General features: G+C 37.6%; 3 protein-coding genes across 4 annotated transcripts; 2 read left to right on the top strand and 1 right to left on the bottom strand.

Annotated features, from left to right (window-relative positions):
- The first annotated feature begins 160 nt into the window (after window positions 1-160).
- Window positions 161-10,113, top strand: LOC110050795 (galactose mutarotase-like). 2 transcript variants are annotated; one of them, XM_089290937.1, is made up of 9 exons: window positions 161-539; window positions 2,733-2,779; window positions 3,883-4,037; window positions 4,517-4,729; window positions 5,926-6,007; window positions 6,955-7,044; window positions 7,147-7,209; window positions 7,520-7,691; window positions 9,058-10,113. In XM_089290937.1, exons 1-8 carry the CDS (start codon window positions 400-402, stop codon window positions 7,657-7,659), a joined length of 930 nt encoding a protein of 309 aa, XP_089147063.1. In that variant the 5' UTR covers window positions 161-399; the 3' UTR covers window positions 7,660-7,691; window positions 9,058-10,113. The 2 variants fall into 2 exon arrangements, with proteins under 2 accessions (XP_089147063.1, XP_089147062.1); XM_089290936.1 differs by lacking the exon at window positions 7,147-7,209 and having other exon boundaries at window positions 165-539; window positions 6,955-7,093.
- On the bottom strand, window positions 9,020-12,963 carry LOC110050830 (uncharacterized). The gene is made up of 2 exons (XM_089290920.1): window positions 12,671-12,963; window positions 9,020-12,445 (listed from the first exon to the last, which is right to left on the bottom strand). Exon 2 carries the CDS (start codon window positions 12,384-12,386, stop codon window positions 10,662-10,664), a length of 1,725 nt encoding a protein of 574 aa, XP_089147046.1. The 5' UTR covers window positions 12,387-12,445; window positions 12,671-12,963; the 3' UTR covers window positions 9,020-10,661.
- LOC110050810 (axin interactor, dorsalization-associated protein-like) lies at window positions 12,964-25,949 on the top strand. Its single transcript, XM_089290939.1, has 10 exons — window positions 12,964-13,244; window positions 15,294-15,357; window positions 15,670-15,732; window positions 16,354-16,402; window positions 17,214-17,280; window positions 17,590-17,648; window positions 19,291-19,416; window positions 20,033-20,155; window positions 21,135-21,252; window positions 22,453-25,949. The coding sequence occupies exons 1-10, from the start codon at window positions 13,138-13,140 to the stop codon at window positions 22,547-22,549; spliced, it is 873 nt and encodes a 290-aa protein (XP_089147065.1). The 5' UTR covers window positions 12,964-13,137; the 3' UTR covers window positions 22,550-25,949.
- Window positions 25,950-26,082: the final 133 nt, after the last annotated feature.

Here is a 26,082-nt window from a genome sequence, read left to right as displayed (position 1 = left end):
GGAGAATTGTCTTCTTTATTTATTGTCTATAGTGTCACAATTTCTTGACTTTCTCCACACAATGTTTTTTTGACTTATATTTTATTGCGTGACAATGCACATACTGTATTTTCGCGCCAAATAGATTGGTAGCCTCCCACGCGGCTCGTCACACGGCCCTGAAACCAATTTTCAACCTGGTTCCCACGGTTTTTCTGACATTGAAATCCAAGATGGCGGACAGGTTCGGACAGATCGAGTGTAGTTTTCAAGCTATTACATATTTTTGCTATCAATTTACTTCTATTTTTGATAATGATGTTTCCACTATGTCGATCGCGTATCGTTTATCGAAAATATCGATTTGTAATGGTAATTTGAGTGTAGTGGACGACAAAAAACCGCTCAGAATAGTTCAAAATGGTAGTATCGCGAGAGGTCTTTGGCAAAACAGAATCCGGGGAAGAAGTCATTAAATATACCATCAAAAACAGCAATGGACTAGAGCTGGATGTGATATCGTTTGGAGCTACTTTAGTTTCACTGAAATGCCCTGATAGGTAAGGGAAAGAGTTAAATCATAGCTCGAGTAAAGTTCGAGCCCGCGTGAAGTGAAGCTCGAGTACAATCATTTTTGATTCACTTTTCCTTTTTTCTTACAATATGTATCGCTTGACTACAGTCGTTGTTATCGAAAAAGGTTAAAAATGATTGTCAGGATTGACGCGAAACAGCGCGATCGCGGAGCTAATATAATTTTGAAACAACATACATGTAACAGGGATCCATATTGGTTTTTCTCCAACACGTCAGGCGAGCAAGTATGTCAGATGACATACTTGCCCAGGCAAAATTCTGCTTGCCCGTTCAATAGGGAAGAAATGGAAAGTTTATTTTGTTTTTATTTTCACATGACCATTCTCACAGAACATTGTGTCCCCAGTTGAGGCAGATGATATTGGCAATGGTCAGTCAGCGGACACAGTGAGACGATCCAACTACTTGTAGGTACAAATGAAGACCAAGGCCTCTTCATCTGCATTGTACATTGGAAAGAACGCTTTTGCTCTACTTGCTTGTAATTGAATTGTTTTTCCGAAGTCCTTTTAAGCAACATTACTAAACACCACATCCTGATCAATACAGAGCGTCAGTGTTTGAGAAAATGAAAATTGCACCACAGGCATCCCAAACTCATGATTCAAGGTGTCGATCAAATATTAATGATTTGTGGCTGCATATCGAGTGAGACGTGACTGCCTAAAGTGTGCAGTGTTGTGTTACACATTGCGCTGTTGAGCATTTTAGCGCTCTACAAGGCACCTGAAAACCCCCCAAAAATTACGAAATAGGCCAAATGAACAACAGAAACTGGGTAAGGTGAGTTTATTTTCTTTACTTTTATTAAAAAAAGGAACATTTTATTTCATCGTGTCATTTTATCCTTTATTATTTTAAATTCCATACAATGCCTTGTGGAGCGCTCAAATTCTCTACGGCCAACGTGTGACACAACATGGCGCACTTTAAGCAGTGACATCTTACTTGATATATGTCCATAAATCATTAATATTTGAACGACTCCTTGAGTTGTGAGTTTGGGATGTCTGTGATTGACCCTGCAATGATTTCACTCAAGACATGAAAAATATTGCATTATCCAAGATAGGGAACCAAAAATGATAATTTGATTGCAAAAGAAAGCTGCAAATCATTCTCTGTTTTCTAAAAGTCCCAAATAAATGAAAAGTGGTCAGAATGCAGGAAATTCATTAGAAAATTTAAGATTTTTTTTAGTAGAATCAAACTAAACTCATCCAGCGGACGAGTTCGTATTGTTTTGGTCATCCATATGGTTTTTAAGTCGTCATGGATGACCAGACGACTGCAAACATGGATCCCTGAACATAAGCTTAAAACTACGGGACGTTATTCTTCGCTTAGCCTCACCATCTATAACTTTTGCAGAGAAGCCTTCACCATAAAACCCGTACACAAGGGAAAATTTGTAGGATACGATTGTTCTGGGGTCTTCTGACCCTGTTTAAGTGTTTTACAGAAAAACAATAGTTAGAATCTATTATTTACACTTGTATAGGTTCCCTATGCAGATAACAAGATGGCACTCAAGTGTCGCAAAATGTTACTATCTTTATATTGTCTGTCAATTTCACGGTTTGTCCTTGAAAAGGAACCTACATTTCCGTGCAGTGCACTTTTTTGTTTTGTGGGGTTTAATTTTTGCAGATTTTGCAGATGGTACTTGATTCACAAAAATAAGTTCCAGCAGAAAAAAAAAAAAAAAAAAAACACCAACAAAATTAAAAACCGCAAAAATTTACTCCTGTTAATATAATAAAAAAATGCCTTTTAATCCCACGTGTTACTACAAAAGAACGGCTTGACTGGAAATGTTTTGTTGTCACCAGAAATACTTTGTTGTACGACTGGCTTGTTGTTGACAGAGATGTCTGAGAAGTAAAGACTTGTTTTACCTAAAAAAAGTAACAAAAGTTGAAAATATTTTATTTTCATTTCCTTCCTCGTTGATGTCTCGCTGCTTGAAAAGGAAACTGCAAAAATTTGTTCCCGCAAACCTCAAAAAACTGCCAATCCACAAAATAAAATTCCCGCAAAAATTTCATGCTACACTGTAAACGATTTGCCCTACAAGTATTTGATTTTTTTATTTCTTACTTCCTCTTCTTCTTCTTCTTCTTCTTCTTCTTCTTCTTCTTTTTTTTTCTTTGCAGAAATGGAAAGATAGATGATGTTGTTCTGGGATATGATAACCTTGAGGGTTAGTTAACTGATTACAGTCTACCGGTAAATTATGAAATTGTTGAAAATGCTAAAAAGGTCAATTTTTTTCAGATGTTACAGTCAAAAGCTAGCATTTGATGATCCAGATATTTGTGAGTTGGGAAGAGAAAGAACTGATATTCTCACTGGAGTTGCAAATTAAACTAACTCAATCATGTTACATGTACATTTCAGGGGGGGGCAGGGGGGGGGTGGTGATCTGACTCTCACAGTGCCAGCTCACTCCAGTTGTGTGTATAAAGAGGTATTGATGAATTTAATGATGGGTTGGCATCCTGTCAGAGGGGGAAGTGGGGTTCGGGAGGGAAAGAGTACAAATACACGGAGATGCCAAGCTAAAAAAATAAAAATTTACCTAGGTTTAGCTTGTGAACCCTTAAAAAGGCGTTTAACATAGAGCGGCACATTTACAACCTCAAAAATGCATTAAATAATATAATATGCAAAATATCTTGCCTTCAAATGCCAAAAATCAGCTAAATAAGTGTTCAAATTAAATGACCTTTGAGCACTTCCCTTTGTATCCAGGGGATTTAGTGACCTATACAAGAGACTGCAAGGCTCACTCTGTGTTTTGGAGACTCCTGGATAATCCAGGAGAGTTGGCATGAAATGTTTTGAATCAGAGGTTCAAAACATTTGTTATACCTGAAAAAAAAAAAAAAAAAAAACCTTTGAGCCTCTGTGGAGGATGAATCAATACTTATCTTGGGTGACATCATGCTAGGGGCACTGGTGCACCAAAGCTCTGGTAGTATGGACCATAGAGCATGACACACACTTGACCATTTTTTGTCTTTTATCTTGCTTACCAGATTTATTCATAAACCAGTGGTCTGTTGATGCATTTTAGCATTTCAAAGTTTTGAATAATGAGTGACCATTTCTTGTATTTTGCAATCATAGACTTTGAAATTAGATGCCATCTTGCAATCATATGTTACGTGCAGGGTCAATGTCACGTGATATTGAAATTTGTAAACAAAGACATATTTCTAACCAGTCCACTCCTCCACTAACTATGATTGCATCTATCGAGACTTTAATTTATTTATGATTTATTATTATTGTTGTTGGTAGACTATCTGAGTAACCCACCTTACTTTGGATCAACGATTGGAAGAGTTGCCAACAGGATAGCCAATGGGAAATTCTCTCTTGGTGGCAAAGAATACTCATTGGCCATCAATGCTCCGCCAAACTCCCACCATGGAGGTCCTGTCGGATTTCACAAGGTTTGCGTTGGAGTAAATTAATCTTGCATTGTTAGCGTTTATTATCACTTGCATTTTTTTCTTCCCTTTCATTGGCTGAGAGCCAACCACATAACCTACAAATAATGGTCTGCTCATGCGTAGTACCATCTAAAATTATGTCTTTTGCTGCAAACAATATTCTGCTCATCTGTGATGGTAACCATGATCTCTGGTGCAAAATGGCAGAGTGATTTAATGGAGAAAACAAATTTGGTGATCAAACAAAATTATTATTGAACTCAGTCATCGCAAAATATTGTTATCTGTCAGTGTCTCACAGATCAATTATTTGTCTCAGCCTTCAGCTTCAGCAAATAATTGATCTGCTCTTTACTAACAAATCACGCTATTTTGCTCAACCTCGTCCAATAATTGTTAATAAATTGTTTTTTTTTTTTACATCTTTAATACAGCTTTCAGTAGTTTGGAAGTAAAATTGAATTTTTTTTTTCATGTAGCATAATTGGAAAGGCGTGATTAAGGATCATAGAAAAGTTGAATTTACCTACATAAGTCCTGACAATGATGAGAACTACCCTGGAGAACTGACGGCATGTATTTCATTTACACTCACTGATAACAACGAGGTTGAACTTTACTACGAAGCAACAACAAAGGCTCAAACCATTGTCAACCTCACCAGTCATGGCTTTTTTAATTTGGCTGGCCAGGTACTGTGATATTGATTTGTTGTAGGTCAAATTTTATATATTATTTTATAACTGACGTGGATTCTCGAGATCATAGTTCTATTCATTTGACTTCTTTGTTTTAGTTCTTCCTATATATATTTGGCCTTTGGCCTGTACTGACTTCTTTTATTATTTTAAAGAGTTAGCAGACTTTTAACTTAAAATGTACCAAGAGAAGATGAAGGCCAGTGTAAGAGAGTTACAATAATCCCCCGTAATTTATGATATAGGCCTTATTCCTTGAAGGTGACTATCTTTTTAAATATATTTTATGTCATTTCCAGTTTCAAAATTCCGAGATGGTCAAAAACTAGCCAATCTAGTGACATGGAGTTAGCTCACTGGACAGCCCAAACAGCTTGGTAACAATATGCATGGGAGACCTGGATACCGTGTCAAAATACTTCTCAAGGGATCACCTTAGGAGTAAGGCCTGTTTGGAGGAATTAACTCTCTCACCCTTATCATCCTTTCTTGAACTCACTCAAGGAATAATCCCTACTTTTGAGCCTGCCCCAAACCCTGGAGGGAGCATACTCCCAGAAAGATTGGGTGAGGGTAAGCAGCCTGCTTCCCAAAACGCAATACCCCATCAATGACCAAATCTGTTATTTTCCCTCACCCTATTTATGACCTGACCCTCAAATCAATACCCTGTTTCAGACCTACCTTAGGTAAAATTAGTTCCCTGGTTCAGACCAATGTTAAATTGCCGCAAACATAATTTGTGGAGGGCTTTTGTTGATGGTCTTATCAACAATGTTGAAAAAGTAGCCTCTTTTTAAAAACATAACCATATCAAGACGAGTGCAAAAACCATACCGTATTTATGAAGAAAATGGCCAAAATGGCTGAATAACCATACCGTTTGGGGCCACACAACCTATAACCCATGTAAGGGATTACCCCCTCCCCCTGGGCCCCTACTACACTTCTTCCTGTGAGCAACCTAATGGCCCATGTACCCTTCTCATCTTACTTGTATGTACCTAGTCATTTCAGTCCTCTCTAATAACCCTTACAAGTCATCTCCCATTCCATTCATTTCTCCATATCATGACACCCTTGTTACAAAATCAAAATGGACATTCAAATGATTTCTGGAGCTTGTAGTTTGATTCTTATCCTACTTTACATGAAATGAAAGTTCTACTGGTCCATACATGTTACTGTAGGTGGACCGTGATGTTTTGGATCACATAGCTCAGATAAAGGCACCCACTTATTTGCCCACAAATGATGTGCAAATACCCACAGGTACATTTTCATGTACTTTCTGTTTATTTTATTTAATTAATTAATTATTTATTTATTTATTTATTTATGTATTCATTTTGTGTAAATTCCATTCATTTAATATTATTAATAATTATTTGTTCACTGATACATTTCACTTGTGATGGTTTAGAAATTATTGTGGTCACAACTATATGTATGTTTCAGCTTGAGACTTTGATTACCTGTAGGTCTGGATTGCCACAACAATGAAATTGTGTAATTGCATGTTCAAAGCTATTATTTACTAATTGATAAACTCAACAACAGCAGGGAAAGATATACAGTGACATGTGTATTAAGCAGACCCCATACACTGTATTAAGCGGACACCCTTTATTAAGTGGACACCAGCTTGAGTCCCAAAATTTTCTTCCCACATTTACTGTAAAATAAACCTGCATTCAGCAGACACCTGTTAAGTGGAAGCAGACACCAATATTAAGCCATTTTGTGGCACAAAACCTGCAATGAGTGCACCCTTCTAAAAGATCAGCTCAGACTCCTTTAACATTCTTCAGCGAAGTCGTTTTAAAGCTAAGTAGATTATTCCAGATTGATGGATTGACTGACTGGACATTGTGTTATGAGCAGTCTTTGATCTTACACTGTGTTACACTGTGTCATGAAAGGGTTAATAATTAACTATTATTGCACAAGATATTAGAACCTGCTTAGAGCGGACACCCTTAAGCGGCACTAGTGAGTGTCCCCTTAATACAGGTTTCACTGTAAGTTATATTTTTTAGCCTTATAACTTTCCGGTACATGCAGAGGGATGATATGAGTAACTAATTGAAATTCTCATGCAATGACTTCAACATTTGAACATTTCAAATTATTAAATTTGGCTTTCACTAAAAGTGATGTGTACAGTACATCCCATGGAGCTACATTAGATATTTGTTAAATTCTATATTATTTTTTAGGTGAGAAGTGCTCGGTTTCCAGCCCAAATAGCGCTTTTGATTTCACCACACCCAAGCCCATTGGACAAGACATAGATAAAGTTCCTGGAGGTTATGACCACACCTACTGCCTGCCTCAGAGCAAGGAATTCTGTGCTGAGTAAGTGGTATGCAGTAAAAAATTGGTAATTTTATTTAAATTATATTTTGCAGTAAGATGGGGATGCTTAAAACCTTCAGACAGAAGTACCTCTGAAATGAGTGAATATGCACTTGGTAAATGGAATATTTATTTCGGCCATTTCCGAATTATCTTTAGCTTCTTTCTCGAAGTGAGTCTTGGTGCCCATCCTTTCATATGAAAATGAGATTTCATTCACATACAAATTGAACTCATTTTCATATGAATGGTTGTACACCAGGCCTTGCTTTGGTAGAGAAACTTAGGGCACATTTAAATTAACTGAACAAGAATTATTATAAAATATTGGTGTCAGACAGGGTCAGTATGTGCTGTCTACTACTTCTAGTCTTAATTTCCTACCTCCCAAGTCTTAATAAACAGTTGTTGCATTTAAATTTGCAGAGTGTACCATCCTCCTAGTGGTCGAGTCGTTAAAATGTTCACTGATCAGCCAGGTATGCACTTTTACAGTAGCAATTATCTGGATGGAAGCCCTGGCAAGGGAGGGGTGTGTTATCCCAAGCATGGTGCTTTCTGCTTAGAGGCTCAGAATTTCCCAGATGCCATTAACCAGGTCAGTTTGTAGAAAAAAAAAATACAATTGTCGAAAAAAGAAGAGAGAAAGAGAAAAAGTGCTACAATAGATCTTTTTCTGTTGCATTGAGAACTGGCAGTATTAAATACTGCCAGTTTAATTTTAATTTATTAATTCTTTAAAGTACTCTGACTGGTGAATTTCACCAGCTAAAAGTTAAGAGAGCTTAAGGTGGCTCCATAGGGTGATCATTTATGGCGTTGCATGCACAAATGTTGTGTTTTAAATGCTGTTTTTGCATTCGCTTTCACACCTAGTCGTCTCAAACTTATTACATGTAATAAGCGATGATTACGTAGTGTTTTGCTGTCATCTCTGTTAACATTTTGGGATGTAGTCTTAAATTGTAAATGCCCAAACAAAAGTGTTTTTTACTGTTTTTATGGCTTTATTTGTGATTTTCATGAATTTCCTTCGGTGAAATTTTCCAAAACTTTTACATAACATCGCTTCCAGCGAGATACGAATTTTAAACACGAAAAAAGTAGGGTTTGTAAAGACAGTTTTTTCGATATTTTCAAATGTATGTCTTTTACCGCTGCAAAAAATCTGGTCTTATAGATTTCCCTGAAAAACGAACTCCAACTAAAGTAAAATATTTGCTACCAATCTGCCAAATTTTACGGAATTTCACCGAAGGAAACGCGAGAAAATTCACTGTCAGTTTTGCTTTTTGTGCTCATGATGACGTAACAAAATATCGAAAAACACTGACGTTTTCCTTTGAGCGTGCACAGATTACTTCCTCAGCGCTCGCACGATCGTAAAACTATAGGGAGCCACCTTAATGGATGCCTGAAATGACACTGTACACAACACAGGTGTAGCCTTATTTTGAAGTTAGACAGGTCAAAAAAGACAGCCAAGGTTCTGTTAATGAGCATGCATAGTTGTTTCTTACATGTAGCTACATCCTCGCTTATGTGAGTTAGTGATTCACCTGTAAGATAAGAGACACAGTGGAATAGTTTCAGGGATCTTGTATTTTGTTGTTAATGTTCCACAAAATTAATTAAAGAGGAAAGAGTGGGCGCTTTCCATTCTACCAAAAAATTCCAGTTTGTATGAAAGAGGGCAATGTCATTACATGTAGGTATCCCAAGTGTTTGAGAATTTCTTAGTTTGATTTTCTTCTCAGAGTTTCCGAGATTTTCAGTTGAATGGGTTGAAAATTGACTGAACTTCCAAAAACTTTCCCAGGAAATTTCCGTACTTTTTGGTTGAAGGGAAGTGTCCCTAGAGTTTAATATTAATACACACACCAATCCCCCAATATCCTCCTATAATGTTGAAAAATGAAATAATAATGATGTATTGTCAATTTTTATTTGATTGTTATTGACAGCCTGACTTTCCAAGTCCTATTCTTCACCCTGGAGAAACTTACAAGCAGAAAACAATCTACAAATTCGACGTGAAGTAGTAGCCACAAGCCAAGGGAGACAAATTACTGCACCAACTGATGTTGATGCCTTAAAGTTATTGTGCACTTGACTTTTAGCCAGATAACATTGAGTTATAGATCTAGCATTTAAAGTTGGAAATCAAAGATACACATAATGTAATCGAATTATATTGCAAGTGACGTTACTAATAGTATTACAGGGTAAGTAGTGTTAATTAGTATTGTAAGCAACATGGGTTATTGTACTGTACTGTAAGTAGTGGAAGCATTTGTATTGTTAGTAGATTAAGTGATGGTATTGCATTGTAAGTAGTGTATGTACTGCATTGTAAGTAATGTAAGTAGCCTTTGTATTGTAAGTGACGGAATGAATCATATTGAATACGAAGTATTATAAATAATGTAAGTATATGTATTAGTCTTGTAAGTAAAGTAGCTGTAGAAGCATTGTAACCAGTGTGTGTAACAATGCATAATAAAGATTTGTTTAAAAAAAGTATCACCTCAAATCCGGTACAACTTCCAAAAAAAAGCCAAATTCATAATTAGCTACAAACAAATGCAATGCTGGGGGCAACCCTGAGATGATCTAGCATCCCATCCTGGGGAGGGGAGTAGAATTCATGCTACATAAACCAGGATAAGGTCCAGCCTGATGCGCCACTTGGCTCGTATACAGACTTAGCCTTTTCTATCTTACATGTAGTGAGGTTGCAAGTAATAATATCGGTATTTTAGCTTCTTGAATAAAAAAAACAGTCCCTTGCCACACATAACAGTTAACAGCAGTTTAGGCTGGATCTTCATACTTGCATAATTATACGTGTACATGTACTCATAAGGTGTTCGCAACCTAGCAATGTTGTTCAGTTCAATAAATTACAAGTAATTATGCATAATGAGCTCAGGAAAAGTTACATGTAGAATGCGCAATAATTTAATTGTACTCTAACTTGAAACAGATGAAATAAAAAGTTCAGGAATAACCTCTGAAAAGCAGTGTAGCTATATTAAAATTGTTAATATTAATTTTGGAAATGGTGCACTGTCTGTCCCTGATTCTCACATGAATGTGAAGAGAGTTGTACAATGTAGGTTATGCCATGACAACTGACTACTCCGCCATGCCCTGGCTACTCTGTGAGTGGGATCTTTCTCGATGTATGAAAGAAACAGAAAAGTCCCAGGGAACCCTGTATTTTTCTTCTTCTCCGAGTTGACAGTTTACCTGTAGGATAGAACAAGTAAGATGAAATTTCAGCAAAAACACTTTCAAAGAATGAAAGTTACATAGATAGTTTTCAGCCAGGTGAATCAATGTGATGAATAACATTTTCAGCATGATGCAAGCATGGGGCAAAGAAAACCAGAATCTGGGAGGTTATGGGTTGAACTCTGGCCCATCGGGGACTCAGATTTTCTGTATACATGTCCCATGCTCACAACATACTGAAAATGTCAAATTTCACAGTATTTTCGAAGTTCTTCTAAATCCTCACTGAAATGTCAATACTTAATCTAAGCTAAGACTGTTGTTTTCAGTGTTAATTGTGATGCACTGCTTCAGCCTGCACCTTCTTTATATTCTGTAAAGGGCAATGTTCTCTCCCAACTTTGAAGAATGCCACTTTTATTTCCTGCAATTCTTGCTCACTAAAAACAGACTGATCAGTAGCTTTGAGCACTCTCTCCATTACATCAAACATTGATGTTGCCTCATAGTTGCACTTAGAGAACACTGAAGCCAACTCCGGAATAATTCCAGGGTTATTGTCGGGTATGTTCCTCTCCAAAACTTCCCTTTCAAGCATAGTAAATAGTTTGTGCGTACCAGCCGATGCACGACTGAATCCATGTAATATCATACAAAGTTCTTTGTCGGAGAAATGACTCACATTGCTCAGAACTTCCTTCTCTGCAATGGTAAAGAATCCCATGGATGGAGCTGTTGCCATTCCAAATGCCCAGATTAGCTGACTCAACTGGTGAGCTTTGAACAAACTCATATCCCTGGAAAGAATTTCTTCTTGGCATGTATTGAAGAGCGCGGCACTAAAATTCCCTGATTTGGCAAAGGACCACAAAATTAGTGACAATTCTTCATTCCTTAACTTTGAGATGCCTTGAATATGGAGTTCTTTCTCCACAATAGCAAAAACTGATTTAATGTCTGGGCACCTTTTTGCAAAAGACCAGACTAACATGGAGAGTTCCTTGGTGTCAAAACCATGAACACCTCGCTGTGTTACTTCAGCACCTAGGCTGTTGAAAAACTCAAAGTTTTCTTGTTGCTTATGTGGGTCTGGGTTGGCTTTTGCAAACACCAAAAGTAACATATTGATACTGTAGTCACTTAGATCTGCCATTGGTCGCTCAAGGATCTCTTGTGTTGTGATTTCAAACAGCTTGTCACACTGTATTCCTTTCTGTGTGAACGACCACAACAACTGCACCAGCTGTGCACTGCTGAATTTTTTTGCATTTCTCGATAAAATTTCTTCTTGGAATTTTCCAAACAGCTCCCTGCTTCCATTTCCAGTTTTGCTGAAAGACCACAAAGCTCCAGCCAAGCCACGATTTTCAAAATCACTCATCTTGAGTTTCCCTTCTAGAATACTTTGCTCAATCAAACTAAAAAAATGTGATCTTTTCAAATCAAGGCATGCAAAACCATTCAGAAGCCTGCAGACCGATGGTGCCTTGAAAGAAGTCACATCTCGGCGAAAGATTTCTTTCTCACATTCAGAAACAATCAATGTAACATGCTCTCTTAACTTTCCCAAAGACCACATGATACTGGCAAGCTCACGTGCCTTGCACTTTTCAAGCTCACCTGCTATGCTTTGAAGCAAAATTGCAAAAATATCGTTCTGTTTTTTCAATGCCTTCTTTGTAGAAAAAAAGTTCTTTTTTGGGCCTTCTGTAGCAAACCTGGCTAAGGAATGCAAAATTGTAATGCGAATCACTCGTGTCATTGCAGGTGAATCCTTGAAGTTCTCATACAGATAAAGATATTCCTCAGCATTCCTGACGGCTGCAATGTTCTTAGCCAGGCTCTTCACAGTAACAGAGCTGAAAGCACAGGGGATCGTCAGGGGTACACGTAGTGTTACATTCTTCCTTATGACCCCTTTATGCTGAATTGCGCTATACCATGGTAAGAAGTTTCCTGTGAAACACCTGGCTTGTAAGAAAAAATATTTCTTGGATTGCCCGAGGAGCTTGGTTTGCAGGATGCTTGCTCGTGCAAAAACCCTCAAGCTGTACATAATCTTGACTTCTAATTTGTGTTGATAAACAACTGCGAAAGTCCCAGCCACAAATGATTCTGGTAAACAGTAACAAGACAACACTGTTAATTAACCCTTTGCACCTCAGTTACAGTTAAAATTCAGATTCTTCTAACTTTGTTCCCTATACATGTCTTGTAACATCACGAAGAAAATACGGATTGATCTCGTGCTCAAAATCGACACAAAATTTCTCACGGGTTTTAACAGAATTTTAGCGATAAACGCGAAACTCAGGTTTCATAAAATGGTTAGAAACCTACCTTAGCATCCAATTAATAGACTGATTCTCCCTAACTTCAATACATCAAATCAAACCTTTTCTCATAGTGACCACTGGAGAAAAGATAAGCGCCATCATGCAGACGCTTGGTAACCGCGTCTATGCTTTGAGGCCTGGCCTTTCTTGGTCCCGGGCTCATTATTCTGTCCACATGAAATGTATGAAAGTCGCTAAACCTTATTTTGGATTTTCACAGCGCTCAGGATTCGTGTCTAAAAAGACCGAAATGACATTTGTGTGAAATATCTCGTTTCAATTCTCAAGGTGGAGAGATGACCCTGGAAACGAGTTCCAAATCGCAAAAGCCCGCGATACGAAAGCATCCACACGAGGCTTCATGTAGACGTAATGTGAAAAGCGCTTAGGATAATCGCCCTTCCAACACGGGCCGATAATGTTTATATTCTCGATAGATCCAGGCGATCTGCAAACACACCAGACGAAAGCATGACTCAAAAGTCAAGAACGATTAACCAGTGGTATGCATCCTTTGAGAAAGCCAAGGATTTCGATTCCTGGGGTCAGTTGGTTGAAGCCGCTGATGAATATGTGAGGTAAACTCAAAATTATTCACTGCACTTCACCCTAAATATGTCTTCATTGTTATTTGTTTTTCTATCTTAATTCGCTATTCAATGTACTATAAGCTTTACCTTATATACTATCAAGTTGTTATATTTAGGAGTTTGATGTTTAACGTTTGCGTGAGCTGAATTTAATCCGACATGCATGTACAAGCGCAGTACTAAAAACTTCTACTGATTTGTGGCAGTTTATAATTTATTTATTAAGCTAAAATAAAACCTTGGAAAAAAAAAAAATCAGCTCACTCGCCAAATAACTCCATCGTCGTCTATTCGTCTGTTCTTTTTATACTACGATCGAAATAAGTTTATAACTGAATTTTAAAAGACGATCACAAAGTGCTTTGCACATTAACTTAGTACATTTTTGTGCATATAATGAATTTGAGTGAAATAAGTGAAAGAAACTTTGATGAAAATAAGCTCATTAGTGAAATTAAATGTTATATCGGCCCAAACACGTAAAAATTATTTCGTTTGAAAATTCATCTCAAGACCCGTAAATTACCATCTTCAGATCTGCTTATTTTGAACTTTAGTTTAATAGAGCCAGTAACTGTAATACGATAAATTATTCGCAACACCGATTTCACACTTCTGTGAGTCTTGACAGCAGGTGTAATGAACCTTTTGTCCTCCATTTGACACGCTCTTGAAACATTTGTTGCCCTGCATGCAACCACCTTATATTCACCAGACGATTGCTGCTGCAAAATAAATCCACTGGAGATGGCTGATGAAATTCATTTAAGCCCAACATGAGTAACTCCAGTTTCTTTGGGACACCATTTTAATGAGACTTTTGGCAAAAGTATAATTGTGATGTAGTTAAGAATTTACATAAAATCTTGTTTTCCTGTTTATTAATTTTTTTTAATCTGCACATGAATAACCAAATACTTTTATATCTAAAATTTGCATGTTAATTATTCAAATTACTGACAGTGGACAAGTGTTTCTGTTTCTGAAAACAACCCACTTTCTTAACTTTTAGCTATTGCTTGTAAAGCAATTATATGGTCCCCAAAGGCCTAATATTTTATGTATATATATATTAAGTATTGAATTATTATTATCCTAAATTTATTTAATTACATTAAAGCAAAACATTTTAAGGCCATTAAATCATGAAGAGATAGTGGAGATTCTAACCCAAACACCTGTGAGAGGGGTTCAAATTTTCTGTAACACTGCCATAGTCCTATGTAAGTTTTATTCTGCTTTTATACACGGCTTCCTTGTAAAGCAGGGTTTTTTTATCATTTCTCTAACTGTAGTAGTTATATAATTAGTGATTTATTAGTTAGGTAGTTAGACTAATTTAACTCAATATTGTTAAGTCCTGAAGGAAATACCATGTCTAAATAAAGATTTTACCTTTTACCTTGTCTCAAGTCAATGCTCTTATTGGGTACTTCGCTTCCTTGGGGGTGGGGGGGGGGGGAGAAGGAGGGGGGGACTCCCATATAAAAAAGGTGGCGTGCTCGTCAGAAATTTTGAAAAGACCCCCTGAGAGGTACGTACCAAGGTCCGGTGGTCTGGGGATGGCTTGAAATTTTTTTCTACCCTAAGAGGAACCAATTCTTACATAACACATCTGTCATATTTTTTCGGCTCAATACCCCTAAAGGTACCGTGAAAGTTCCCACTATGGACCTTTTGAGGCTAAACACCCTAAGAGATATCAAAAACTAAAAGGTGCGATGAGCACCCCCGTCATTTTTATATGGGAGTTCCCCCCTCCCCCCGGCTTCGCTTATCAAGAATTAAAGAATATATAATTTGTGCCTGATAAGCACCTAATCCTATCCATTTTTTCACACTGTCCTGTATTATTGTGGGGCTTTTGGGACACAGGATACTTGAGTGAAAAATTAACAGGTCATGCAGGATATATTGAGGGGAATAAAAGGATATGGGATGTTTAGACCTCACCCCTGCCCCCTCAAATGGGACCACATCATATTGATTTGTCTTCTTCTTCTTCTTTGATTGTGTACCACATTGTTCATTGTTTAGACTTGCCAGAGACTTGGGAAAGCATAGTACCCTTGGAAATACCATGTTTCAAGCGGAACAAAAGGTATGTACTTGTGCTATGTTGAATAATGAACTTGACATCATTGCAAACACTTTAAAGTGATTCACATGCCTCTACATATATGTGACTAATTTGCATGAAATCTGACAACAACCAGATGCTACATGAAAAACCATGTGTAATTAATTAATAAAATATAACTGAATTAAACAAACCATGCATGGTAATTAAAAAAATGAGGATCACATGTACCTTCTGTAGGGTGGTCATTGCATGGTTGTTTTCTAGTCAAGAATTGTGTATAATGTTAAACATTAAATTTTTATTCTTTCATTGCTTTTTTGTTCTTTTTAGAAGTTGATGCTAAAGATCTCAGCCTGTTTGGAGAAAAGAAGCAAAACATTGTTGTCTACACAGGTGGGTGAATCTATGTTTTATTGTGCAGGTCCAAGAAATGTCCATACTCCCCCCCCCCCCCCCCCCCCCCACAGAAGGGATTGGAATTTCCTGGGGGGGTGGAGGGTTCTGGAAGACCAAAAACTTTAAAGAAATGTATGAAGTTTAACTGGAATTTCCAGAGGGGTGGGGAGGTCTTAGAAAAAATCCCTTCTGTGGGGGAGGTATGGCTATTTTCTGGAACTGCACATTGGCTGCCTGCTAGGCTTACAGTTATCAGTAAGGTTGATCTTCATTCTAATCAATAAATCTAATTCCCTCTTATACATGTACAAAAAAATTTAGCCAGAAAAGGTCAGAAAAGATCCTAACCATATTCATTTGTGTACTGGAAATTTATAGATTAATTATTTATTTATTATTATACAAGCCTGAATTACCTAAGCTTCAGATCAGCTAGAGTCATATCTTCTAGTGATTAACCCAGACACTGACCAATGAGTGGTTCCAGAAAATATCCATAACTTCACCAAGGATGGTTATTTGGTTGAAATTTACCCTCAGACTAAGAACACCTTTAATTAATTAAGAATAGTTTTGATACAATTAATTTTTTTTCTTAATATTGTTTTTTCTTTTAAGGCCAGAGAAGATGAGATTTCCTCTGAGGATATCAAAAAAGTTGGTGAAGGTATGTATTTAGCTAATTATTAATTAATGATTTGGGCCATGGATAGAGCCATATTGTAAGAGCGGCAAGTGTCTTTCCCGACTGATCATGATAGATCAAGCAATGACTTATTCTGGTATCTGAGATTTCTCTGACCAAGTAATGAGGTGTTTGTGATATTATAGGCCATTGTGTCAGTGAAAGAAATTAAATTGTATTTTATTTACTGACATTTATCTCCAGGTTGAAGACATATTAACCCAAAAACAATTTGACCTTACAACATACAGTGACTTAAATACACAAATTAAATATTAACAGTTTATTTAATATAATTATTATTACTGAAACTTGAACTCTATAATGGCCTACAAGGGGTGACTCTGCCTGAAAAGGGTACCATTTTCAAGCTTCAGGTATATAAAAAGGAATGGAATTTCACAAGTTGAGGTGTTTGAAAGAGTAGGGAAATTTGTCATTTATTAATAGTTATTTCAAAGGGCCTTTAATTAAAATTTCCTGAGCAGACGCACCTTGTGGTTGTACAGTACATGTACCATTATTTTAATTTAGTAGGCTGTACATGAAAATGACAAGACGACTTCTTTTTTTGATGATTTATTTATAGTGCGGGGAAGTTACGAAAGTATGCGAAAGGGATACCTTTTTTCAATTAAAGGTATATGGAAGGGGTACGTTTCCTGTCAAAATGGTTCACAAAAGGGTAAGGGATTGGACCCTGACCTGGGCAGAGCCTCCCAATAAAGGACTTTCTATGTAGTCTTCACTTTTAAATATCAATGTTCTTCTTCTTCTTGTCTGCTTCTGTCAGTATTAAGAAACTTGAATGTTGGGTGGAGTGGTCCATTTCCAGTCAGAGTGGAGGAGCCAAAAATAAGGTTGGTCCCGCCTGTTCTGCTGAGTGTTCTTTCTATCTCATCTTGTGGTACAGTGAAGCCACACTATAACTATTTCTTCTTGTATAATAATCATATTATTTTATATTTTGACTGGCTGGGCTGTTGTAGAAACTGTCAGCTTCTAATTAACTTCTCATTTTTTTTTTGAGGTTAATTCAGAAGATTTAGAAAATATTTAACTGACAGCTGTTTGTAAGTTAGAAATTAAATATTATAAATAAGTAAACAACTGAAGTGTTTAGCATACAGTAATTGTATTAATAACCTTATTATTATTTAATTTGCTAGTGGTGGTGGTGCTGCAGGATATGGAGAGGAGAATGGTAGTGAGTTTGTTGCTACAGCAGGTGAGTTCTAAGTAACTGGGAAAGTTATATTAATTAGAAATTTATTGTTAGTAGTTATTATTATTTTTTTAATTAACATGAAGCCCTTGTATGTACTTCCTTACTGAATGTTAGGCCCAGGTCTTGGCAGTAAGAATTAAGTGCAGTGAAGTCTAAACAGAAAAGCCTGATGGCTATTTTGTTCCCGACCGATTAATTTTTTTTTATTATTGTGTTTATAATAAACAAAGATTTTGATCAGATCAGATCAGACCACATCAGTCAAGACTGGAATTTTCAAGTTCTGGAAAAGAAGGGTTTTTGCACAGACCTACAGGGAAGAATTTTACAGGATTACATGTAGGATTATATTCTACAAATAGGATCAACAGGTTTAAGGATCTTGACTTAGATTCTATTCCTAAAGAATTTTACAAGAAATATTTACCACGTTCCTGTAGGATCGTTGTGAGATCCCATTCCCAGAGATGCCAAGAACCTAAAAAAATTCCACACCCGGGAGATTGCCAATATTCTACCCTGTAGAGAACTGACAGCTGAGCTCTAGATCTGCTAATTCCACAACAAAAATGCATCAAATATCAAAAAGTGTTCCCTGAAAGCGTCAAAAATCAGCCAAATTGAGTGTGAAAAATGTACGTTAAGCACTTTCCTTCATCTCTGGGAGATTTGGTGATTCGTGATTCAGTTTGTATCTGGGATTCCTGGATAAACTAGGAAAGTTGGCATAGATCTGATGCATTCCTCTTTAGGATCCTTTGGGGTTTTATACATTCGGTCAGGATCCTACATATTTATACTGATCTAGTTTGATTTTGGTCCATGGAATATGGAAAGTTTGTAACTAAGAGTCTAGTAAGTACAGGAAAAATAGAATGCCGTAGTTTAGAAAAGGGGTTTCACAAATTCAAAGCAATATGCCTGTTATATCTCTCAGTTAGTACGGCCGCTGTGATTGGTCAATTTGGCGGGCCGTATTCTACTGTACGGCCCGCTAAAATTTTAAAAGCTGTTTTTGTTGCCAAAATGTTTCGTGATTTATAGCCAAGTGTTCTTAACTTTTTAAGCTAGAAAGGGTTTAAAAATTCTTTTCTTCTGAAATTTTGTATTAATGCCTGCTAACGACTTAAGAGTCACTTAACAACGACTTCAAATTGACTCGTTTTACTTTCGACGTACGCTGGAAATTTGAAGCCATTCCGCGTGAATACAAATCGTTCCCGAACCCGTCAGAGACACAGTAGAGATATAATAAATGTCTTACTAACCTCGTCTTCTCGGTCCGTACAGTAAGTTACGGATCCTTGTTTTCCCCCTTCGATCTATGGCCCGCGCGCCGCACGCTCGAGCCGTAAATTGATGGGGAAAAAACTTGGTCCGTAACCTACAGTACAGCCCTCAAACTCGGTTAGTAAGAGGTATTTACATGCCGAAAGTTTACTTGTTAAAGAAATGGAGGCTTCATTAGTAGTGTCTGATAAAGGGGATCCATATCACATGTAGTCTCAAGGAGTTCTTATATTCATTAAGACCCAGTAAGATCCATAGCTGATTTACATGAGTGCTCTAATGACAGGTCCTGTGGAGTACTCATTATTGGAGGTTTGACCAAAAGTTAATTTTTGCCATTTTGTAACTGAAGGTGGGACACTGTTGCCAAGGATACCATATGAAGAGGGATTTCGTCGGCTTGTAGTGCGAATCGACCAGATTGGGTTGAAGGATGCTCATGTTTACCTGAACCCTTTTTTCACTGTCTCCGTTAAAGGTAGTGTTCAACAATTTGACCTTACAAAATTACCTGTGTTAGAAACTTGAAATAGGACTTACAAGTCTTTGTCACAAAAACTAGTTTATTACAACCATACCTTTACAACCAACAAACTCTTAACAAAATTGCATACTAAAAAATGTTCATGTAATTGATAATGACAAACTATTATTACATAAAGTTACATGAAAGATCATATAAAGACCTTTGTGAAGGAACGAAGGTGACTTTAACGCAATTTGCGTGACTGTTCGTGGCAACACTTAGCCAAAATCCTCACAAGTGACCGTCATGAAATGCGGAATGGGCTTCCATTACTTTTTTCCACTGACTTTCTGGCAACATAAGTTTGGATTCTATTATTTTTTGGTCGATAAGGCATTAGTTCAAATACGTTTACTTGTTCTTGATCTTTAAAATTGAACTCGATAGTTTATGTTTTTTATTGTTGTTGTTGTTGTTTTTTTGTTTTCTCGTTATCTCCTCAGGAGAAATCAGCACTTTTTGGTCAAGATCTCGTTTCAGTTCAGGCTGTTACATATGTACCTAGGAAGATACAAATTTACCCTGCAAGTTACTAAAATAATGTTTAATTTCTCTTCCGCTGATGCAGATGCTAACAGTGTTAATGTAACGTCACCTCAAGACACACCCATGTCACACAGGAAAGATGGAAAATTCATCATTTTTGGCATTGATGTAGAAATTCAGAAACCTATAGAAAAACTACCGAGAGGTACTGATATTGGTGACAGTAATTAGGAAGCCTGCATAGGCCCAATCGAGTTCACATCCACCGAGTTCGCACCGCTGAATTCACTATAAACTTTCTCTTTCGAGTTCTCCTTCACCTTCTATGTATTGAAGAACGACAAATAAACATTTTTTGTGGGATTTTGTGTCTTTGTGCCCACAATGTTGTCTTTTTTGCTTGGTAAGAGAAAGAGAAATTTTAAGCACTTGATCGCTGGTTGAATTGATGTGGGTGCGAACTTGGTTGGTGCGAACTCCCTTGGGTGCAGAGCCTCCAGCTACCTAAAGCCAAAAGTTACAATAACTAAGAGAGGATGGCTAATGGATTTTTTATAAAGCCAGACTGGCTTTAAAAAAAAATCCCTGTTAGGAAATCCTTTTCAAGTTATAAATTAATAAAGATGGTGAATTTTACATTAGTTACAATAACTAAGAGAGGATGGCTAATGGATTTTTTATAAAGCCAGACTGGCTTTAAAAAAAATCCCTGTTAGGAAATCCTTTTCAAGTTATTTTTAGACGTGGTACCCAGTTCTTCCGCCGATAATGTATCACACACATTATGTTTTCATGGAGGATGAAAATTCGTGTAAAGCTGCTTAAGTTGTCCACACGAGAATTGGCTAGTTCCAGATTTCCGAAACTGGAAGTGATGTTAGAAATAGAACTTGAAAGGGATTACTTTGAGAATAGCGCCTATAGGGGGGTTAATTTCCTTTCTCTTCATCTTCTCATGCAATAACCTTATGCGTTTAACTCCACATGAAGTGGTCAAGGGTATACAGTATTTTGGTCATTACTGTCAACAATATGCGACTCAAGCTAAGCTCCGGTCCCCGTAAAGATTATCCCAACCCCATTGGCATTGAGACTCAGGCTCTGTAACTCAACCCCATCCCCTACCCTCTTCCCCATGTCTCTGGTTTATCATGAGACTCTGTCTCTTTGACTTGTTAACCTAGGTACAGCGATATTCTTCGAGTTCAAGCATTACAAACCCAAAAAGGACATCGTGAGCACAAAATGCTTTGCGTTTATGGAGCAGGATGAAATAAAACCCGGCCCTGCTTGCATAGAGCTGTAAGTAAACAACGTTTTACCTTTTTACGTAAATTTTGACTTATGCGTTCTACTGTTCTACTGGCCTCTGGTCTTCAAAGGATGGATAACGCTATCCGCTGAATTAATCGCTATCGAGTAAATAGTGTATTCTACTAAGTTCTTTTTTCGACTTTTATTCAGAGGATATGCATCTTTTTCCTTGTATCGAGACCCTGCCAACTATGAAAGTCGGGCGGCTTTGGGGATAAGTATGTTTCTCTTCTTTCCTCCATTCCTGTGCGCAGTGTGCTTTGTCCTCTCCCTGCCTTGCCCTAGTCAAATTATTCAAGATGGCGACTTGACTTTCTGCCCGGGAGAGGAGGGGGGGAGGGGAGGGGAACACCCGTATGAAAAGGTCGGGGAGGCTCGTCTCGCTTTATAGGGGTATAAATCAACGATTCTGGTCTCACTTAGGGGGTTCGTGAGGAAACGGCACTATGTGTCCATGTAACTGTCGAAGTGTCTATCTATAATAATAAAAACCGCTCTTATTTCTGTTTTTTATCTACATTTTCGCCGGTCTCTCGAGTCCGGTCTGTTAGCGCAGGCTCCCTTCCTGGACAGCGGCTGCTAATCAAGCCTATTCCATTTTAAGTGGTATCCTTTAGGGGTCAAATAAAGCGCAAGGCACACCCAGATTGGTCTCCTTAAGGGGTTTAATTCATATTTTTCGACAAGCATCACCGGCCCTTTCATACGGGATTCTCCCCTCCCTCCCCCCCAGGGACTTCGCGACGATTTCAGCGCAAACGGCAGATTCGATATCGTGGCATACATAGCTTCTCTTTTTTTCACGAGAAAAGCTGTATCAAATTTTCTGCTGTCCGTACACAGTGCTGTAAAGCCTTGGAGCCGACTGGCTCATAGCTGCCAGAGCTTATCCCGGTTTCTGTAACATGAAGCGGCTAGGAGTATTTCTACTCCCACCTGGACGGGATGCTAGTCCATCGCAGGTCACCCCCTCGTACTTTGTTAGGTTTCCCCAACGATTCGCCGGTACCCATTTATACTCCTGGGTGGAGAGAGGCACCGTGAGAGTTAAGTGTCTTGCCCAAGAACACAACACGCTGTCCTCGGCCAGGGCTCGAACCCGGACCGCTCGATCCGGAGACGAGCGCACTAACCATGAGGCCACAGCGCCAACAGAACTGTACTGAAACATATCTTTTTCTTTTTCAGATATCAAAAACCAACAGACTTTCATCGCAAGAGGTTAAACCTTTTAACGCAAAAGCCGCTCTACCTTCATGTCACGCTCAACATCCTGGATGACTGAACTGTCGTACAAAGAGAGGTGTTCTTACCTTAGGTTAATTTTATGTAGGAATCAATAAGTAAGCAGGTTGCGAAGTATTAAATCTACTCACCCACAAAGGAACATTCGTTATAATAAACTAGGCTTGCGTACAAAATGTAATATTTTATATAATATTTAGTTAATTCTACTTAAAGGGGTACCGTAAAAGGTCCTTTAAGCTCCTAGGAGTCTTTTCAAGACCTTTCAACGGGTACTTATCAGATAGAGGGAAGGTTATTTTGTTATTTAACTTACATACGAAAAGAGATTTTATAAAAGCAAATGTGCTAAGCTGGGTAATGTACAAGCATATATCGTAGATGTCGGAAGTAACGAACCCTTGAAAGTAGCGGCGATCGGTCAAAAGTAACGTTAAAAATTTCATGGCTATTACTCAACAAATCTCATAATTAACCCGGCCAATCTATCGGTAGCGACCTCAAAGCTAATTTGATTCGTCATGGGAAACAAATGCAACGAGGTGAGCCAAAATGATCAGATATTTGAGTTAGATTATTCTATCTCAAAGGCGATACGCTTTACCTTTTTAAAGTAACATCGATTTCGACAAGATTTCTTTCTTCCCTCTATAATTATATTAAAAACGTTTGATTTGGCTCACTTGAGGTACAAGTTTCCGTTAGCCGGGAGGAGAGACCCTGCAAAAGTAGCAAAAGAACTGGTAAGGCTGCTAATTTATAGGTTCGTTAAAATTTATTGCTTAAATTTACCCCATTTGCCTCAAATTAGGTCTTTTCCCGTTCATCATTTGCCTTGACTTGCCTTCTTAAGGCTATTGTCAACAAAATAGCGTGCGCTGGAACCACAGAAAACTGTATATCATTTTATTATATGGCCGTGTCTCACAAGGATTGGGAACTGCCAAATTCACGACTTTGATTGGCTGAAATCAATATTGGCCGCAGTCTAGATTTTCCCATCTAGACCGGCATCTAGACCGGTAATGTTTTGCAGTGAAAAAGTTGCAAACTAGAATGCAAATTGACTATTTTCTTCTAACGATGTTTATTAATGGAGTGCCAAAAACCTTGGTGAGAAAAAAAAGTAAAGAGGACGAGCAAACTTTGGCAGAATTAAATTCAGCTCATCGCTGTTCGCACTGAAGCAAAATGTCAGTTAGTACAAACCGTTACATTAAACGAATTAAATTGTTCTTGTTTGCCATATAATAAACATCTTATTAACCGAACTTAGTCGGTCGGTATGGGAGAATCTTGACCTCGGTCGTGTGTAGAGACCTCACTGTGTTCGTACTGTACTCACGACCGAGGTCAAGATTCTCCCATACAGACCTCCAACTCGGTTAATAAGAGCTAAATAATAGACTAAAATCCACTTATTAGGGACCTATTAAAAAGCTGAAGTATTAGATAAGGGCTTATTAGAGATGGGGTGAAGAGAGGTGTTGTAATTTTATTCAGTGGAAATTAACTTAAAAAGATAGTTACTCATTTGTCTCGTATCGGCATCTGAATGTTCACCTGTAAACATATGAATTAAATTTGGTGGAGAAAGATAACCAGTTAGGTTAAACAGCCAGAATTTAGTGATGGCCGTTATACATGTAGAAAGTTAGACTCGTTATATATAGTGCTATATTACATAGTTTTAGCCTATTCTATAAATTAGAAATAGTTTTCAATTGAACAAAAATGTTATGATTTATAGTGTTTAAGTCAGTTTCTTGTTTAGATGCCTGCCTTAACTTTCCTTTTTTTCTCGGAGGTCTGGGGAGAGCCAGAAACGAGCTGGCGCTCCTGGAAGCTCGGAAAGGGCCTGAGAGCGAGATAACAAATGTTGCCCTCTTAACCTGGAGGTTTTACTGAAGTACACATTTGTCGATAAGGGGATGGTATAAAATAAGGGGATGGTATAAGATAAGGGGATGAGGGGATGGTTTATTTTTATTTTTTTTAATCGTGCACAATTAGTCATGATCCACTTTTTAAAGTGCCTATGAAGTAAAAAATAATTGCTGCTGATTTGAAAGGCTTTTCAAAGTAAAGAAGAATGGCATTTTCCTTTTTGGAATATCTTTTTTCGTTTTAGAGATATTCACGTTTTTGTATTAAAAGTGACGACATCATAGGTGGTTCCACTAAAACAGTTCAACACTCAATCAAGAATATCTCTAGAAATATTAGAGCAGTGTTCTTTGAACTTGGCACCAGAAATGTGCATCACAAAAGAAACAAAATGACACCCGTCGTGCTGTCGCCATGGCAACAGTTACGCTGCTGGTCCTGTTTTAATTAAAACTAACACTACCAGATTTTATCTTTAACAAGGATCATCCACTCCCAACAATCTAATGGGAAGAGTTAAGACAATATGGGTATCATGTGTGTTCCAAGCAAGACCTTCTGTCCCTTTTCGAAGGGTTGCAAATTGGCATATTTGGTTTTCACAGAAAGAAACTGGAGCCAAAAGTGGCGCCATGGCAACAACACAGAAGGTGTCATTCTGTTTCTTTTGTGGTGCACATTTGTGGTGCCAAGTTTGAAGAACACTGCTCGAATATTTCTAGAGATATTCTTGATTCACTGTTTTACTGTTCAAGTGGAACCACCTATGATGTCATCACTTTGTCATTTGCATAATACAAAAACGTAAATATCTCTAGAACGAAAAAAGATATTCCAAAAAGGGAAACGCCATTCTTCTTTACTTTGAAAAGCCTTTCAAATAAGCAGCAATTATTTTTTACTTCATAGGCACTTTAACTATGTGTAAATTAATCTTAGCAATACGTATGGGTTGTGGTAGTGGGAAGTACTTTTGTTGACAACTAAAATTAGTGAAATTTGTCACGAAAAGTGAATGCTTCCCTTTTCAACGTTCGTTAATGAATCCGTGCGTTGGTGTAGAGTAAAACTCTAACGTCCAAACTTAAGTTTCTAGCATTAGAGTTAATAAAATTAAACTTGAAAATAGCATTCGTCGTTAGAATATTTTACTTTGGAAGATATCATATAAACAGTTATTGGGTAAATTAAATGCCATATTTCCCGGTCTTGCATTGGTTTAGCGCCCTGTTTTTAAATTCGGGTTTTGTTTCTTTGACAATCTCCTCGATTGAACAGCTCTATTTCTATATCACTTTATTTCGACACGATTCCGTCTTCGGTTACTGACTTCATGAATTCATTCAGAATTGTATTGTAACGGAGTTCCTTTGTATCTTAAGATTTCATAATTTGTGAAAGGCTCTTAATCCAAGGAAATAAGGTATGGTTAACTGCAGAAAAAAATCTTCGTTGCATGTAGTTAGGGTTTATTTGTTCAACGAACTCATTTAACAACAGATCATTTTTAGGTTGCTATATTTGAAAATTGACAAATAAAGCTTAATAATAAATATCTTTGAATTGTTTCTTAATTGCTTTACCGATCCACGGTCCTCTCCAGTGAACTCTCCCACCTCTGCGCTTTGCCACTGGGGACCTTACCCATAAAGGACTGCATTTCGCATTTATCTAGATCCATTCAGT

This window comes from Orbicella faveolata, unplaced genomic scaffold (assembly GCF_042242905.1).
Source record: "Orbicella faveolata isolate gen_17 unplaced genomic scaffold, um_ofav_v1 contig_24, whole genome shotgun sequence".
NCBI classification, from domain to species: Eukaryota; Metazoa; Cnidaria; class Anthozoa; order Scleractinia; family Merulinidae; genus Orbicella; species Orbicella faveolata.
The sequence above is the reverse complement of the archived record's forward strand: the minus strand, read 5'-3'. Positions and strand labels throughout refer to the sequence as shown.

Bases quoted from the DNA above. Each gene is read 5' to 3' on its own strand.
- LOC110050795 (XM_089290936.1), top strand. From the start codon at position 400: ATGGTAGTATCGCGAGAGGTCTTTGGCAAAACAGAATCCGGGGAAGAA. The intron at 4,730-5,925 runs GTACTGTGATAT...ATGTTACTGTAG, and splicing joins TTTTTAATTTGGCTGGCCAG to GTGGACCGTGATGTTTTGGA. The intron at 6,008-6,954 runs GTACATTTTCAT...ATTATTTTTTAG, and splicing joins TGATGTGCAAATACCCACAG to GTGAGAAGTGCTCGGTTTCC.
- LOC110050830 (XM_089290920.1), bottom strand. From the start codon at position 12,386: ATGTACAGCTTGAGGGTTTTTGCACGAGCAAGCATCCTGCAAACCAAG.
- LOC110050810 (XM_089290939.1), top strand. From the start codon at position 13,138: ATGACTCAAAAGTCAAGAACGATTAACCAGTGGTATGCATCCTTTGAG. The intron at 16,403-17,213 runs GTATGTATTTAG...TGCTTCTGTCAG, and splicing joins TATCAAAAAAGTTGGTGAAG to TATTAAGAAACTTGAATGTT. The intron at 17,649-19,290 runs GTGAGTTCTAAG...TTGTAACTGAAG, and splicing joins TGAGTTTGTTGCTACAGCAG to GTGGGACACTGTTGCCAAGG.